General features: G+C 42.6%; 1 protein-coding gene across 1 annotated transcript; it reads right to left on the bottom strand.

Moving 5' to 3' along the window:
- Positions 1-4,525: 4,525 nt before the first annotated feature.
- Positions 4,526-12,967, bottom strand: RASD2 (RASD family member 2). Its single transcript, XM_051784638.1, has 3 exons — positions 12,165-12,967; positions 8,368-8,647; positions 4,526-6,842 (listed from the first exon to the last, which is right to left on the bottom strand). Exons 2-3 carry the CDS (start codon positions 8,636-8,638, stop codon positions 6,313-6,315), a joined length of 801 nt encoding a protein of 266 aa, XP_051640598.1. The 5' UTR covers positions 8,639-8,647; positions 12,165-12,967; the 3' UTR covers positions 4,526-6,312.
- Between the last annotated feature and the right edge of the window lie 3,212 nt (positions 12,968-16,179).

The following is a 16,179-nucleotide window of genomic DNA, read 5'->3' on the forward strand; positions in this document are numbered from 1 at the left end:
ACTGTAGAGGTTTTTATTTTGATTTGTTTTTTAACCTCAAAATATGGACTCAAGACATATCATTAAAACCCATGTAAAATATTCAGGGCTCTCATGTGTGAGTTGGTGTTCTATACTAAATGCTGAAAGCCAAATGCTTGTGCAAGGACAGTCTTGAATAAATAACAGTCCATCTGGAATGCCTCCTTCAAGATCTTGGAGTGGAAGAATGCACTGGAGAGAGGGAGTTGCTTCCCTCCAGGTCAGAGTAGTGTGAGGACACGTATTCAATGTGTCAATGGAGGTTTTTTTTCCTTTTATATTATTTTACTTTGCTACACGATGTCCTGAAACACAGTGACCTAATTCCTCCTTCTCTTCGTGTTTACTATGAACTAATAATCTTAGTTATCCACCCCAGCTAAAGCACAGGACATATTTGCATTAATAAGTCATCAAATACTTCTGAACAATAAACAAATGCACAAGAAACCTTTCATGGACAATTCACCAAAGGAGCTGTCTGCTGCAAACAGTCCAGGGATCTTTCTGAAAGTGCTCCGAAAAGCAGAGTCTGACATAAGAAGTCTGGTCTCTATTGTTAGGGGTCTACTGGGAAGGGACCAATGAGCTACCAATCCTCCACTTGGGGGCCAGGAGCTTGCAGTGAGGACAGACACTCAGGAGATTTCTTTGAAGCAGACTTGGGATCAGAGTCCGTCACAGCAACAAGTGTGGGATCAAAATAACCTAGTGGCTCAGTCAGTCCAACACGCTGCCAACAGCAAGTTACCCCTGCTGGCTATGTAGATTTCAATGTTTTTCCCTGTGTTTTCCTAATGGGACTTTCATGACATCACTTAGAAAAGTTTCCAATAAATTCCACTGCCCTAAAGTCTTCACTGCTGTCTTGCCTATATTTTCTTGCTTAATACTCCTGTTCCCACTGAGCTGTCCCCATGTCCAACTCTAAATAAAAGGCTGTCTCAGTTGTCATCTCCACCTTTCAAACACATCTGGGTGTTTTCAGCCAGTCTATCTCAGACTTTGTTTGCCTACATGGCACAGAATTATCCCTTTCAGAGTTTTCTTAGGCTTACTCAAGTCAATCCCTTTAGGCTCATGAAATGTTTTTCTTGCTAATTCTTGGCCTCCTCCCAAACTGTTAATAACTTTCTAGGAACATGATGCCTGGGACCTAGGGTGGTTCTGCATGCTATGGATGACCAGTGATGATAGAGGCAAGGAAAGGTCTTTGGGTGATGTTGTCATGAGAGCAAAAGGAAATGTTTCTCTGGGAAGTCTCAGGCTGAGACTGTACCAGACACAGGTTAGAGAGAAGTTGGGCAAGGCTCACAGCTAGCTCTAATCAAACCTGAGTACAGAAGCTGGGTTTACAGCAGTTTAGGATGTGTATTCCCTGTATCAGGTACTGTGCCAGGAGCAATGCTGCAGTTTACAATCACATCATGGCAATGGCTTTCTTATCTATGGTAGCATATCCATCCCACAGCTTTACGAGACATATTGACTTGTCTATGAAGTGGGTCTGGCTGGTGGTCTTTGTTTCTCCACATAAGAGAAACTGAAGGGAGGAAAATTTCCCAAGAGGACTCAGAGTTGAAAGATCTAGGGCAGAGCCACTGCTACCCATCTCCCCCCTGCAAATTCTCTGCTCTTTTTGAGTGCAGAGAAAAGGCTGTTGCTATAGAAACCAGTGGGGAAAATGTACATTATCTCATGTTTTACATACTTTTTCAAGGAGACCGTTTAATCTGAGCCTGCCGCCATGTAATTTTACAGAAACAATAATGCTAGTAAAGTTCCTGAGTGTAATAGTGATTTCAAATTGCATCAAATAATCATCAGTGACTTCAAAAACACCTCTGCTTGTAAGCTTCTGCCCTAGCCAAGACACTGGCACAGGGCTAGTAAGGCAACCCATAATAAGGTGCATGACAGGAGAGTAAATCTAAGGCAGCAAAAGGTGTGATGAGAGGTGGGGGGTGGGTTCTTCACAGTGGTAAGCAGCAGCTAACATCTGAGGAAGGACAAAAAAGCTAAATAAAATTTCTTCACATTTAACTTGTTTGTAAAGAAGTAGGAAATGAAAGGTGCGATTTATAGAATACATTTTAGCCTATCTTTTTGTTTCTTTACATGCACAACCTCCTATTGCTTTCCTACATTTTTTAGCCCCCTTTTGAAGCTCCTTTCTGCTACCCTTTTAAAAATTATCCCACCATTTCCTACTTGCCTTTGTAAAAGCCCTTTGACCTCCTGGACAATCAGACATATTGTACCCCAGGGTCTCAAGGAGACAATACTCTTTGCGAGGCTGCATCATGAAAGCCTCTCTCTACCATCAGGCTGGCCTGGTGCAGAAGTTCTACTGGGGATCCTTCAGAACAGAAGCATAATTTAATCCTTTGGACATCAAAACAGGTCTTCACTCTGTCCTTCCTACACTCAGTTTGTTTTTTACTTAATTCACCATGAACCAGTGTTTCTTTCCTGATTTCCTGTGGCTTAATTAGATTTTTACCAATATTTGTAGTAGCTCCTATGTGTTGACTTGCAATTTCTTCAGGACAAGGACTTTCTTGCTGTATTGAGCAATATACAAAATAAATCTCAGTCCTGTCTTGTTCCAGGGCTGTGATTGATCCTCAGTCAGGTCCCTGCTAGATGTTCTGAAAGTAAGCACACAAAAACATCAGCAAGGCTTTGTATCACTAATGTTTGGGTTTATATACTGCAATATAGGACAAGGTAGCTATTGGAATAAAGCAACTCAATTACACCAGGTAAGACCAAGTAAAGATACACTAGCTCTCAGCATCTTTTCCACAGATCCTTTCCTCCAGACTTGCCCTTAGTCCTGTGCATTTTCGTGACTTCTTGGAGTAAAGTCTATGCAGTAAGTTCTTCTTGGAGTAAAGTCTTGGAGTAAAGTCTTGCAGTAAGTTCTATGCAGGTGCCTTGAATCCCAAGGGGGGGGGGGAAAAAGACTGTTTCTCTTTCCATTGCCTCTGAGACCTGGCTGTAGGTCTGGTCTTTGCTCCTTTCAGGGTCTTGCAGTTTCTGCACACACGTAATAGAGTTTCTCATAAAGCCCTCCCCTGTTCTACCTTACAGTCAGACACATTCAGTGGTTAGCAGGGAAGAAGTAATTCGCCTTTCCTCTTCCTGCCTTACCTTATACCCCCTGTGCAGGAAGGTAGCCTTGCTCTCTGTTTTCCAGTCCCAGCCTTTTTCACAGAACATAATGGCTGCTAACTGTGAATAAACAACTGATACACATACTGTCTGGTTTAGGGGCTGTAAGAACTTCTAGAGCTCAAATAATATATAGATATTAATAGAATGACTGTAATGATATAATAAAAGAAAAAAAAATATCCTCAGGAGCACAATAATCTAACTTCAAAAGCAATTACCATCAGTAACAAAATGCAATGAGAAGACTAGGATTACTTTAATGAGATTATCTGCTTATTGCCATTTGTTTTTGTGGGTGACTGTAATACTGTTTCACCCTCATTCCCAGCCAGTTTCTCAGATGCTTCTCACCCTGAGCCTTGGCCAGCCAAGCTGGACTGTGAAGCTGGGGCTCACTGGCCTCCCCATGGGATCCAGCCTATCTCTGTGAGCACCTTGGTCTTCAGCCTCCCCTATTCTTGTGCCTTTGTTGTCTCTGCAACATTGTTTTTCCACACTAGGTGCCTTTGTATCCATGGCGGAAAAGGCAGGAATGGGAGGACATGGAAGGGTGAGGAAAGCTGGTGTCTTCAGGGAGATGGAAGGAGAGTAGGCAAAATAATTGTAAAGTCAGTGTTTTTAGACAAAGGCAGAGACTTGATTATGAAGACTCTTTTGAAATTCAGCTTTATCCAGCAGGCCAGGGAGAGCAGATATAGGCTCAGTAAGGAAGCACCTGGTCTATAGTGCAAGGAGTTCTCATTTAGCTTCCCAAAGCCTCCTAACCCAACCAATGTTCACACCTGTGCCCTTCTTACTCCATCTTCAAAACCCCTCCATGTCCTTGTGGCACACGAATCCCAGAGTCATGCACTTGGGTGGAGAGTTTGTAGAGACGTGGGCATGTGCTCAAACAGCTGGGATGTGTGAATGGCGAGAGGGAGAGACTGCTAAGAAAATAACCAGTGATGTGTCTGCAGAGACCACATTAAGTCACACCAGAGATCAGCATATCAGCTCTGTGCATGAAGAACAGAGTTGTTGTTTTCTTGTGTTGGAGGCAGCATGGGGAAGAGTAACTGTGGGCCTCTGCAGATATCTGTATATATAAGTTAATGTTCAGATAGATAGACAGATAGATAGATGTGGATATAATTCTATTCCAAACTGACAAGTGTGTAGCCCCTGGTGTCTGGAGGACTTAGAAGGTTCTTCCAGAACTTACTGGAGATCTCATCAGGACTTGTAACCCAGAACTCACTTGCCTTGATGTACCGGCACAACACAAAAACTGGACCTTCCTCCTTATCCTTGGAGGAAGTATAAAAGACCAGGACACAGGTAATAAATAAACCAGGTTTAATCATAAACCATTTACATATTTATAGAGAGGGAGGGAGACATGATCAGAAAGATGCTGCCTTGGCAACAGGAATAAAAGAACAGTGTATTTTACCAGTCAATATACAGTACCAATGAAGGGTGGAGCTGATAAATGAATATGGGATTTTGCGTCCCAGAGGCTAATTTTTACAGACAATCATCATTCTTGGTTTCCTGTCAAATTATAGCACGAACTAGCTCACAGCTCTGCCCAAGACACAGCAAGGCAGCCACAGCCAAGAACAGAAACTGAGGGTGAGAAAGGGAGAATATATCTGAGGTATATATAACATACATATTCTACTGTTGTGTACAGTCTTGGGGCCATGCTTTGCTCACAGATATGTGTGCACACATCTGATTTCAGTCAGCAAGAGTGGTAGGCTCATATCTGAGAGAATATATTGGGCTTTGAGGGCATACAGGAACTCATCAAACAACAGAGCCAAAAGCAGAACAGGGAGAGAGATGAAGACAAGGAAGCCTGTACTGAGCTGAGAAAGGAAAGAAGTGAATGGACAGCCCCAGATTTATCTGGCCAGTCTGTTCAACCCTGTTTGGACAGCCAGCACAAAGCTTCTGTTCTGAAGAACTTCTGCAGTGCAAAGGTTTACATCCAGGCAACCTTTATCAGACAGTGGGGGAATACATGAACAAAATGGCTAGAGGCATGTTAACAGAAGAAATACAATGGAGCTGGCCCTATAATCATTCAGTTCCTAATTTTGAAGAACAACCCAATCCTACCTCTTAAGTGGCCTAAGTCTACATATTAATCTGGTCACTCTCAGCTGATACAGGCAGAGGAAGAAATCATTACTCCAGTGACCATCAAGGCAGAGGGTGGCATTTGTACTATGGTACTCAGAGTTGGTGTGGCTGCTTTGAGAAACAATATCACACCAGGCTTGAAAAGCTGTCAAATGCATTGGTTTTTGCAGAACTATTTCACTTTCAATCAATGTACATACTAGAAAATTTTACAGATGAAAAACACCTTTCAGTGGTAGAAAGCAGACACTATTTAATGTCAAACACACCATCTGATTTTGCTAAAAATCCACCCCCAGACAATAAAAAAAACCCAAATCCCAAATAAAATCTATAACATAAACCAACATTCATGTCGATGTCAAATGGTAACTGTTCCCACAAACATAAAATCAAGTTCTTCTTAATGCAAGTGCCCTCAGAAGTGAGTGGAAGTCATGCATCCACATGTAGAGTCCACTCCCAATCCGTGAATCCTCAGTTAGGGCTGCTGCCCTTTGAAATGCAAGTCCCACTTTTTAAAAGGAGAGCTCCACACATGCATGCACACATACACACAGGCACATAGAGATTCACACACACACACACATAACTTCCTCTCTCTTAGCAAGAGCTGCATGCTGGGTAAGTGTTAATGCCTCCTGTGCATTTTTCACCTATTTTCTTTGTAAGGATAAGGTTGAAAAGTCTTTAGTTCTCAGGCCTGTGTTCTTTAAACAAAAAGGGGAATGAAGAGGAACTACATTACAGAGACAAAAAGATGCACTCGTGTCTCAGGCGTATACTTTTTTCCCAGTCATTTTCAAGGATGATGTTATTTACATTTGTGACTCAGCAGAATCCACAGGAAGAGTTATCCTTTCTCCACGTTGGGTTTTCTCAATAAACCCCATGAACTCGTTCTGTGTTCCCGTGGACCATTTTTTCTTTAAGGCACTGCATGTGGATGTTGACTTCAGACAGAAGTGCAAGCCTCCTTCACTGGATTGTGCATTTCTCCCTCTCTCTGGACTGACCTTCCCGGAGAACTTTCGATTTGATATACTTCAGGTCGCTGTTGACGCTTGGCCGGCGAGCAAAGGGAGAGATCATGCCATAGGCACCCATGTCCTTGAATCGGCGCATCCGGAAGGATTTCTGTTGGAAAGTGTCACCATACTGGATGGAGATCTTCCTGTGGAGAGAAGGGCTCATCTCATGAGGTAGCTTGGCCATGCTGAAGAGAACATAGAACATCTCATCCACATTGGTATTCTTCTTGGCTGACACTTCAAAGTAAGCACAGTTTTCGTCACTGGAGACAAGATTCTCACCTTCATCAGTGCGTACCTTGCGGAAGACTTCACTGTGGTCATTTTTGTTTCCACAGATCACCATAGGGAGGTCAGCTGATTCCTTGGTCTTGTTCTTCAGGCAGGATTTGACCTCAAGGATCTGTTTCTGGAGCCGCTTGACCTCATCAAAGGATTCTCTGTTGTCCAGGCTAAATACCAGGATGAAAACATCCCCTGCAATTTAAAAAAAGATACTGTAAAGGTTTGTTCATTGCAGCCAGTGTCAGAGGAACAAATTTTGAAAAAGACATAGGTTTATTTGCCATCTCTTCCCCATGTTTTTTGGTTGTTCCTTTGGCATCTATTCACTCAGCTGTACTTTAGTTCTTCTAATTCAACTCCCCACACCTTTCTGTAGTGCTACGGAAAAGACTTTCAGCTATGATGTTACTTCAGTGATATCTGAGCACGTTCCTAGTTTGCACTGAGCTTGTAAGTTATTGTGTGTTTTGCTCTCTTTTGTAAACGTGGCTCTATCTCAGCTCTGCTGCATTGCTCTTCCTTTCTCTTCATTTTGTTTGTATCTCCTGTAAAACACAGCCTGTTCTGACACCAGTAGGAGTGGAGAGCTAGTAGCCACTCAGCCTCGGTCTTTTGATTACACAATGCATGGAACAACACCTGAACTAAAGATTACAGCTGGTCAGTCCTGAATGCCTAAGTCAGTAATAAGAAGTTTCTCAGTGTGCAGTACTCTGCTGCCGTTGCATTTGCTCAAGAGAAACAGGCCATGGAAAAAAAGAAATACATAAATGACACAGATCCCCTGGCATTTCCTTTTGACATTTCCTGACTTACAATTCCTTATGCAAGTAGAAAATAAGGCAAACCATTGCCTGTTGAATGACATTCATGTAGAACATGCCAAGAGAGCTTTCAGGGACAAAAGCTCACATTTGCATCCCAGGAACTGGTCCTAGGACCTCACTGAATGCACATGCTATCCTGGCCAGATGTGAAACTTATGTTTCACTGGCCAGCTAGAAGGGTAGACAGCGAATCCAGAAAGTAGGTTTGCTGTGAGGTGTGGCTGAAGATATCTCTACTGTTACTTTTACAATTAAAAAATTCATTTTAGCTCACAACAGGAACAGTTTGACAGTGAGAATGTTCAAACTGAGCCCCCCATTTTCCTTTCCCCTCCCCTCCTTTTAACACATTTGATTAAGCACAGACTAAAGAGGTATCTTTTTACTGGAATATCAAATCAAAGAAATTGGGCTGGAAATTTTAGGAATAAAAAATTCTTTGGGATTTTCTCAGTTAGAATTCCCTTCTTGTGCATTTTACATTTTTTTTCACTACATGTGTTTTATAATGACATGTTTATTTTGCCCTCTTCTGCTCTTTGTGTCCTCAAGATTTTATTCAGGTATTTATTTGTGACTGCAATAAAAATACAGAGCAAGAGGGGAAGGCAGAAGGGAAATAAACTAGAAGGAAATTTCAATTTCAGATCTTCACCTAGTGGACTTCCCTTCTGTGGCTAATGCATTCCCTGTAGTGCCAGAGCACCCCAGACAGGAAATCTCTCTCTCTGGAAGTGTATCTTGCAACAACATCAAGCAGTCCCTTTAGCTTCCTCCCAAGAAAAAGTCATCTCCATGCTACACTTTTCAAGCTAATCTTGAAAATAATCTATCCTTAAGATCTTTCACCCACTGTTACCCATCTACTCACTTCCCCACGACTTTCTCACCTGTCAGGATAGAAAGCCTCCTCATAGCAGGGAAAGGGTGATTCCCAGAGGTGTCCAGGATGTCCAGCTGATACATGTCTCCCCGGATGTTGTAGACCTTGCGATGAAAGTCCTCGATGGTAGGAGTGTACTGATCCTCAAACCGGCCGTTGAGAAAGCGTGAGACGATGGAGCTTTTCCCCACCCTGGAGGCTCCCAGCACTACCATCCGGTATGAGTTCTTGGCTGGCACATTCAGGTTGCAGTTTCCACCAGACATGGTCTTCATCATTGCTTGATCCTGAAAGAGGAAAGAGCAGAGTTGGAGGAAAGATCAGAAACAAAATGGAAGATAAAACAGGGAGCTCCTTGCCACAAGCTTGTCAAAGAGTGCTCTGGAGCATTGTCCTGGTTAGTAGATGAATGGTCCGTACAGAAATCTTTTAACGGGAAATGCTTAAACTTTTTCAGTCTCATTTCCAGAGAATATTTGGCTTTGGGTTTTTTGTTTGTTTGATTTTGTTGTTGTTGTTGGTATTTTTTTTTTCTTTTCTTTTAAAGTAATATAAAAATGAAGGCATTTACACCGAAAAATAACACACTTTTGAATTGCAATTTGCTGTTTCATCTAAACATTAAGGGCTAAATTCATCAGCTGTGCTTCAACTTAGACACCAACTTTCTTCCCACCATCTGCATCACTTACACATTACCAGATTTTTCAGTAGAGCTTGGTTCTCATTTAGATACATAAACACAGAGGTCAGATTCCCCAATATATTACATCCACTGCAGCTGCCACTAGAACCTAGATCGCTTCATTTCGTTGCCTAAATAGGAGTTGTGCATGATACTTGTTTTCTGAGATCAACTAAAAGTCAGACACAAACAAAAATCATGCTGAACATCAGTGGCAGCTAGACATCTCAGTAACTTTAAATAGCTGGTCCCATGCAACCTTCATTGCTGGTGCAGGGAGTGTGAGCCACAAAATAGCACTGGCTGGTGATAAATTCAAACATCTGTACCTTCAGTGACCTTTTAGAAACAAGATTTTAATCTTGCTCTTTGGACTGGTAGTGTGGGAATTCCCTATCAGCAAACTATCAGCATTGCAGCAGGATGGCTGGCCATGGGTAGAACTGCAGAAATGTAGATTTCGTAGGAGCTTCAGTCTTTATACATACACAGCTCTTGTGGGTGTCATGGTCTTTGCGGGTGCTAAGTAGAAGCAGAGGAAAAGATGAAGGACAGCCATCTTAAATAGCTATTAGACATGATTTCCAACCCCTGACATCTAAAATGTCAGAGACCTTGGAGATTGCATTTTGACATAGCACTCAGATGCAGAAAACTTTGATAGGAAAGAAAAAGTGATACTCAGACATTTTTCGTGTACCAGTTCAAATGAATTGTGTGCAGAAAGGAAAAATATAACCCCTGTGGGGGGAAAGCTGACTGTTAGAGCAAAGAAGGCACATTTTGTAAAGAGTTTATTTTGGTTACTAGGATCTTATTAAAGAATAATCAAGTTCCTACTATGCTGCTTATTTAACTTAGGTATTGTTTATTTAATATTACAATGCAAGTACTTTATGTACACTGAAATATCATTTCTGGGTCCAGATCTGGATTCCTATCTTTATGCTGAGTGAATTTTATCTCCCAGGCTTTTATGTGGCTGACAATTATCTCAGTCAAGAGCTTAAAATATTTTACTTTGTTTAACATGTGCTAAGCACCAAAGCAGCAGTGAAGATACAGTCACTGCTAAATAAAGAAGTCTCTGGAATTCTGATCCAGCATCATTCCAAGTGCCGTGCTATTGCCCAAGGAAATAGCAAAACACAACTATTTATCATTATTAATATAATTTGCCGCATGACAACAGCATACTCAGCCTTACCTAAAGGACAAAAGAAAATGTAATGCTCTCCTCAGAGTAGCTTACACTCTGAATTATAGTCAGCAGGCAGGACAGCATGATATTAGAGGCAGACAGTAATGTCAGCACACAACTTTGAAAGGACACATACATGCAGAGTTATGGTACTGTTGGGATTGCTGTGGTGGGAATGACAGCAAGGAGCACATCAGTATTTGAACTGGACTCTGTGTTCTAGCTACAACAGGACCTATCTGGTATTTGAACTGGACTCTGTGTTCTAGTCACCACAGGACCTGTCTCCAGTAGTGCAGAAACACCATATTCAGTCTCTGAAACAACACTGCCATGTACGTTGTCTCTGCCTTTTCCCGCGTAGCCAGTTCAATACTGTCTTCCATTCATGAACAGACTTAATGCTTCCTTTCTCCCTCTCGGGTTTATTTGGCAGAGAAAAATAGGGAGATAGATTAATGAGGAAAACTAGAAACTTCTTTACAGCCCAGCATCAGTATCTAGAAGTGAGTCAGCTCTTCAGACTGAGATGGACCAGTGTAGTTGCATGAGGGTGAGTGGACTGTGTTGGTTTACACCTGCTAGAGATCAGTTTCGTACAACTCGGTGCAAAAGCATCAGGGATTGAGCACAATTATGCATTTTAAGCAAATGCCTTATATGTCCTGTACAGAACATGCTTGCTGACGGACCTGATCACTTTACGCTGTCCTTGTTCCACCTGTCAAGGCATTCAGTCAAGAGAACTCCTGTGCTTTCTTAACTGTTTTTCATTTCACTTGAAGTCGAAAAATGCTTTCCAGTACTTTGACTCATGGAGTTGCTACTCATCACCTCTCCTGCAAATATGACTCCAGAGCGTGCTGTTGAACTGCGATATTATATCTGTGTTTTGTGCCTTCTCTTCTTATCCCCCCACTCCAGTTTTTCTCCAGTTCAACACAGTCTGCCTTCTTTCCTTTTCAGAAAAGGAATGAAACTTCAGCATTCACACCCAGAGGTGGCAGGGGGGAGCAGAGGCACTCACTCATACATTGAAAAAGATTAAAGGCAGAAGAAAAGAAACAGAGAGAGCGACCACATGTTCATGTACTAAGTAAAGCAAAATCAATCAGAAGAGAATGAGGAGACAAACAAGCTCCAGCTGGCTTTAATCTACATCTTTTCCTTCCAGTTTATTAAATTCTTAAGCATAGATTAATTCCCAGTGATACCTTCTGCTTTATACACTGGCTTGATGCTAGAAATTTTACATTAGTATTTTATATTGGTACAGTGCAGGGATTTCAAAATGCCATAGAAATATAAACAATTAATGTTATCTCCTCTTAATAAAGGGAAAGGCTCATATGCCCAGAGAGAGCTGAAACAGCAGAACAAATTAATCATTAAATCCCATTTATCTTGACTCCCCGTGTCATCTCCTACCCGGTAACCACCACTGCTCTTTTCATAGGCAGGCATCAGGTGAATGACAACAAACCTGCTTTTGTATGCTCTGAGGAGTGCTCGACTGAATTCCAGTGAGGTACTGACAAATCTGATTCTGAGCACCCAGAGAGAGATATCTAAGGAAGATATTCTTCATTCAACCTACCAAGAGCTATTGCACCTTAGTTTTCCATCCTCCCATCAGGGCGTATGCTCCCTACCACTCCCCATCCATGAACAGACTTCTGAACTACCTCTCTTGCACTCCTCCATCTCCAGCTACTGCTTCTGTCTCTGTTTGCCACCCCAGAGTAAATCACTGCACCCAGCTAAAAAGGACATAGGCAGACACAAATGCTATCATGCATAACAGACCTGTCACTTGTTAATCACTGTTAGTGTCCCTGTAATTTCCATGCACACCAAAATCACTCCCGTGGGATGTTTGTTTCCTACTTTCATCCCAAACTCCATGCTGATTTCTTACCTCTCTTTCCTTGGAGGAGCAGTCCTGGATCTTGGTGCAGTCTGATGAAGCTGATAATTTTAATCAGGGGTGGCTGCTGCTGTAAAAGGCTGTTGTTCTGTGGCTCCCACGTTGCTTATTCTGGGCTCAGTTCTTCTCCAGTGTTTTCCAAGAACTTAGCAGGATTGGGAAGGACTGCAGGGCTCCAGAGGGTGTTATCCCATGAATGGTAGTTACTGGATCAGGCAATCGACATGGGCTAAAGAAGAGTCTCAGAACCAGTGACAGCTTTTCCCTTTGGTGAGATGAGCCTTTTCCTTCACAGCCTCAGTTCGAGAAAAGGAAAAGCAGAGTCTCTCCCACCCTCACTGTCTTTTCTTACAAGTTGCGTAGGCTCTGCTGAGGGGGAAAGAATTTCAGGAGCAAGACCTAGTTGTGCAGGGTAGTGGGTGCATCTGGCTGGCCCACCCTGCCTCTATGCTGCCTCAGACCCTATGGGGAAAGATCAGTGCAGGCATAGAAGTTGTCTACGCTTCCCCAGGTCTTGCCTGGTACATCCCTCTGCACAAGCTTCTTTTCTGCTGGTCTGAGATTTGCTTTAAAATATTCTCTTTCTAGGACAGAAGGGGTTTTTCTTTATATTTACCAATTAAGTCTTTCTTCTTCCCTCGCTGCCTTTCTCCTTCTCACTCTCACAACTACTGGCAAATTGCAGATTTTTCTTCTGTAGGACTCACAGATAATTGGCTCAACTCCTCCCTTGAAGTCAGTGTCAGACACAGGGGAAGGAGGGGTGCTGAGGGGGTGGGATTTTGTGCCTATTGGAAAAATCTTTTCTCCTCTAAACAGAAAGTTCATATGCATCGCAGACTGCACATTCCCTGTCTTTCCACCAGAGACCTGTATGTATGCATGTGTGGGGAATGAGTTAGCGTGTGTGTATGAGAGACATAGAGAATTCATTTACTTTGCAAGCTCTAAATTCATAAGCTGTTTCTAAAGGCTCTATACTTCCGTGCTGATCTTTTCTGCTAGATAGCAGATTGACTCATTCCCCAAGTAGGGACTTTCTGTCCATGATTTCTGTAATGCTTTTGCTGTATGGAATACTTTCTCCTGTTTCCTCAACCTCAAAAACATTTACATTAGAATGGCTGGTTGGTTTAATTGAGAAACAAGAATAATGTGCAACTGCTGTTCTCTCATTAATATTTAAATAAATGAAAAACTAAACTACAAATGGGTAATAGAAATGTTAAAAAAAGGTCAAACAACTGAAAGTGTGGGGAACTGAAACTCAGAAAACAGACAGAAACAAATTAAAAATAGGGTGAATCCAAGCAGTTTGTTAAACCCCAAATGAAAAGTTGTGCTTGCAATTTATTTAATTGATAATGACCTTGAATTTTCTCTCTTTTTTGAGCTAAAGGAATAGTTTAGATCCATGAGTGTATTTTAAAAGATGCCAAAAAGATTGACTTTGAAAGATTTGAAATGAACTATTTCAGCATTTCCCACCTAAAACTCCTGATCAGGGGCGGGGTGGGGGAAAGAGGAAGAAAAACACTTTGAGATTTTCAAGGTATTTTGACAATAAGAAAATGGAAGGGAGGCACAGTCTTCCAAATGCGAAAATAGTTTCAGGTATCCTGCAATCCTCCTCCTTTTCTGAGCAAATTTACTCTTTTTTGAACACAAAGATTCTTCCAACTACCATGTACGTTTCATCTCCAGATGACCCCCCCCCCCCCTTTTCTCTCCCCCTATTCCCCGTGAAAAAAATCCTGTAGCTTTGGAGGAATTTCTGAGACGCTTTGCTTTTTTTCCCTTCTCGGAGCACAAGGAGGTTTCTGTCGCCACCCTCGGAATAACGCTTCCCTGCTTTGCCCGCGCTCCTGGCGCTGCACAGCAGCCATCCACAGCCAGCAGCCGCAGCAGCTGCCGAGGAGGACTCCTCTCGTGGCTGTTGCAGGCACATGGTCTGACACTCCTGTGAGTGTCTCTGTGCCGACAGACATGGAAGGACACGGTGCAGGCTGTGGGATGAGTCCTGCTGTAACTGTCTGTGAGAGGCAGCAGCTGCCACTAAGGTCGGTCATGGCTGTCCTGAGCTGTCCTGATGTGCATTTGGGGACTCCCAGGCTAACACAAAGGCAAAACAGCATTGATCAAATTTAGGGTGCAGCAGCTCCTGCAAACAACTTCAGATTTGGGAAGGAAGGGCACAGCTCGGCAGAGCACCATTGAAACACTCCTGGTGTTTCACCTGGTACCGAACTGGTAATTGGTCATGACCTGAACTGAGCTCTTTTTAGACCACAGTACCAGATCTCCTTTGTCAGCTCCTGTGCCTTTTTTCTTTGGCAAAAAGCAGAGGAGTATTTTTATGGCTCAGAAAAATTTTTGGCATAAGATATGATGCTTCCCATTCCTAAGTCATTGGTTCAGATCAAACCTGGACCAAAAGCTGCCATCTTTGGTGTCCGGTCAGCTATTTGTGTAGCTTAGATTCAAACAGAGTAACCAGCATCTTGGTGTCATTGCCACAGGAGAAACTGCCACAAAAATCAGCAAGGTCAAGTCCTGTAATGCTACAGAAAATAAACTCCACTTTCATCCCTGTAGCTCACATGTCAAGTGAACTGAGTTCTCTACCAAGAAAGAAGTGTAGTCATCAAGGAGACCATCTCATCAGCCTGGAATCTCAGCCTACTCAAGCTCTTTTGAAAACCAAATGCAAAACTCTTGCCTAGCTGGCTTCACCGCGTCCAAACTCCTACTCAGCTGTTCTCTCCAGCATTTCAAGTAGCCAGTCGAGTTCCTCAAATGATATCAAAATAAAATAGGAACATACTTGACTATTCACCCTAGCTTTATTTGATCTCTTATCAGACAGCTAGGAAAAATATAAATTAGTTTTGAAGTAAGCCTTCAAAAGATAATTGATAACTATGAACCTTCAGAGGCTTGGAAGACATTGTTGTAGGTTTTTAGACTGGTGTTTTTAGCTTCCTTTACTATGGTGTGCTCCCAGTTAAGGAGTTGACAAAAAGCCAGGCTTTCATACTTTTCCCCCACGGCTCAGGAGACCAGAGCTCAAAAAAAATCCCTACTTTTTCAAAGGCATCCTGAGGGATTCTGAAGGAGAAGTCATGTTATATCTGTCCCCATCTGAGGAATAGAAATAGCAGCACCTCTTTGCTTTTAGGGTTATAAAGGGAATAAGTGAATCAGAGAGACAAAGTCACTGCCAAAATGAGAGGAAAAGTCCCTAGTCTCAACAGTTGCCTCTGGTTAGTCAGAAACTATCAGCCTTTCTTAGGGCTTACAGATATTTACCAATTTAAAAGGCAGGCTTACAATGTATTATTCTCTGGAGGCATTTCTTCCTCCCACTCCTCCAGTCTATAAAGAAAGCCTAAATGAGGTTTTTATCTGTCTAAGGCTTTCTCTTAGGATGACAGGCTGCAGAGAACCACCATTGCTACAAAGGGCTGTGCTTGCCTCACTGGGTGACACTGACCATAGCTTTTGGGTGTCCAGTGTGAGAGACAAGGGAAACAGAATGTGTGGAAGATGAGTTATATCAACTGAACAACGTGGGGTGTCAGTGGATGAAAAGCTCAACATGACCTGACAGTGTGCACTTACAGCCCAGAAAACCAACCATATTCTGGGCTGTATCAAAAGCAGTGTGGCCAGCAGGTTGAGGGAGGTGATTCTGCCCCTCTGCTCACCTCTCATGAGACCCCATCTGGAATACTGCATCCGACTCTGGGGGCCCCAACAAGGACATGGACCTGTTGGATTGGGTCTAGAGTGCCACAAAGGTGATGAGAGGGATGGAACACCTCTTCTATGAAGACAGGCTGAGAGATCTGGAGTTGCTCAGCCTGGAGAAGAGAAATCTGTGCTGAACACCTTAGCACAAGTACCTAAGGAGGGCCTACCAGTAAGATGGAGTGGGGATAGGACAAGGCATAATGACTTTAAACTGGAAGAGAAGAAATTCAGATTAGATTTAAGGGAAAAAATA

Source organism: Manacus candei, unplaced genomic scaffold (assembly GCF_025592945.1).
Source record: "Manacus candei isolate 608988 ecotype Guabito, Panama unplaced genomic scaffold, ASM2559294v1 h1tg000018l, whole genome shotgun sequence".
In the NCBI taxonomy this organism is placed as follows: Eukaryota; Metazoa; Chordata; class Aves; order Passeriformes; family Pipridae; genus Manacus; species Manacus candei.